General features: G+C 42.6%; 1 protein-coding gene across 1 annotated transcript; it reads right to left on the bottom strand.

Moving 5' to 3' along the window:
- Window positions 1–52: 52 nt before the first annotated feature.
- On the bottom strand, window positions 53–617 carry LOC104774233 (S-locus-specific glycoprotein S13-like; the record flags this gene model as incomplete). Its single annotated transcript, XM_010498888.1, has 1 exon — window positions 53–617. A coding segment is annotated over exon 1 (565 nt), but the record flags the coding sequence as incomplete, so codon positions are not given.
- Window positions 618–765: the final 148 nt, after the last annotated feature.

The raw sequence follows: 765 nt of genomic DNA, 5'->3' as shown, positions 1-765 counted from the left end.
TTTTTGATAGCTTCCTCTCCCTCGGAGATGAAAATCCTAGGAAATTTATCACCGTCGAGTCCAAAGATGTAGTCTCCTCTTGCTGGATTATTCTCTTCTTTCCAGCATTTCAAGTATCGACGTGACGCATAATTTGGGACTTTGGATGATATGAGTTTCATACCCGGAAGTAACGTGTTGGTTGGATGCTCAAAACTCTGCCACAAATAATCTCTTGGGTCCATGCTTTGCGAGTATCTCAGCACCAAATTTCCGTTAGCCAGGAGCTCCGCCACCAGCTCCGGAGATCTCTCCTTTTTCCTCTGAGTATCCCAGATGATGCGGTTATTATCGCGGAGAACGAGGTTAGCACCAGAGATTTCAAGAGTTGCGTTAGAGTTGTAGGCAGGTGTGTCTCTGTTCCCTACCCAAACGTAGGTTCTCTTAGGGATTTTCTTGTACCATATCCCGAAATACCAACGATCGCCACCAGAACTGAAGAACCCGAGCTCGAAGACACCACCGCCAGGAGAAACGAGACTTGTGTTTCTTGAAACATAAAACGAATCTGTATGAGTAACACCAAAAGAAGCAGCAAGTAGGAGGATCAACACCACTGCCGAGAATCTGATATCCATCTATCGATTTCAGAAGTTAGGTTTACTTCTTTCTAAAATCTGATATCCATCGATTTTTAACAAATTTCTCAAAGTCATCGACCTAATTAATTAATAAACGGTATGGCGGTAAGGAATGCCCCCAACTACATATATTTTTTTTTTTTTT

The sequence above is a fragment of the Camelina sativa genome, unplaced genomic scaffold (genome assembly GCF_000633955.1).
Source record: "Camelina sativa cultivar DH55 unplaced genomic scaffold, Cs unpScaffold02108, whole genome shotgun sequence".
NCBI classification, from domain to species: Eukaryota; Viridiplantae; Streptophyta; class Magnoliopsida; order Brassicales; family Brassicaceae; genus Camelina; species Camelina sativa.
The sequence above is the reverse complement of the archived record's forward strand: the minus strand, read 5'-3'. Positions and strand labels throughout refer to the sequence as shown.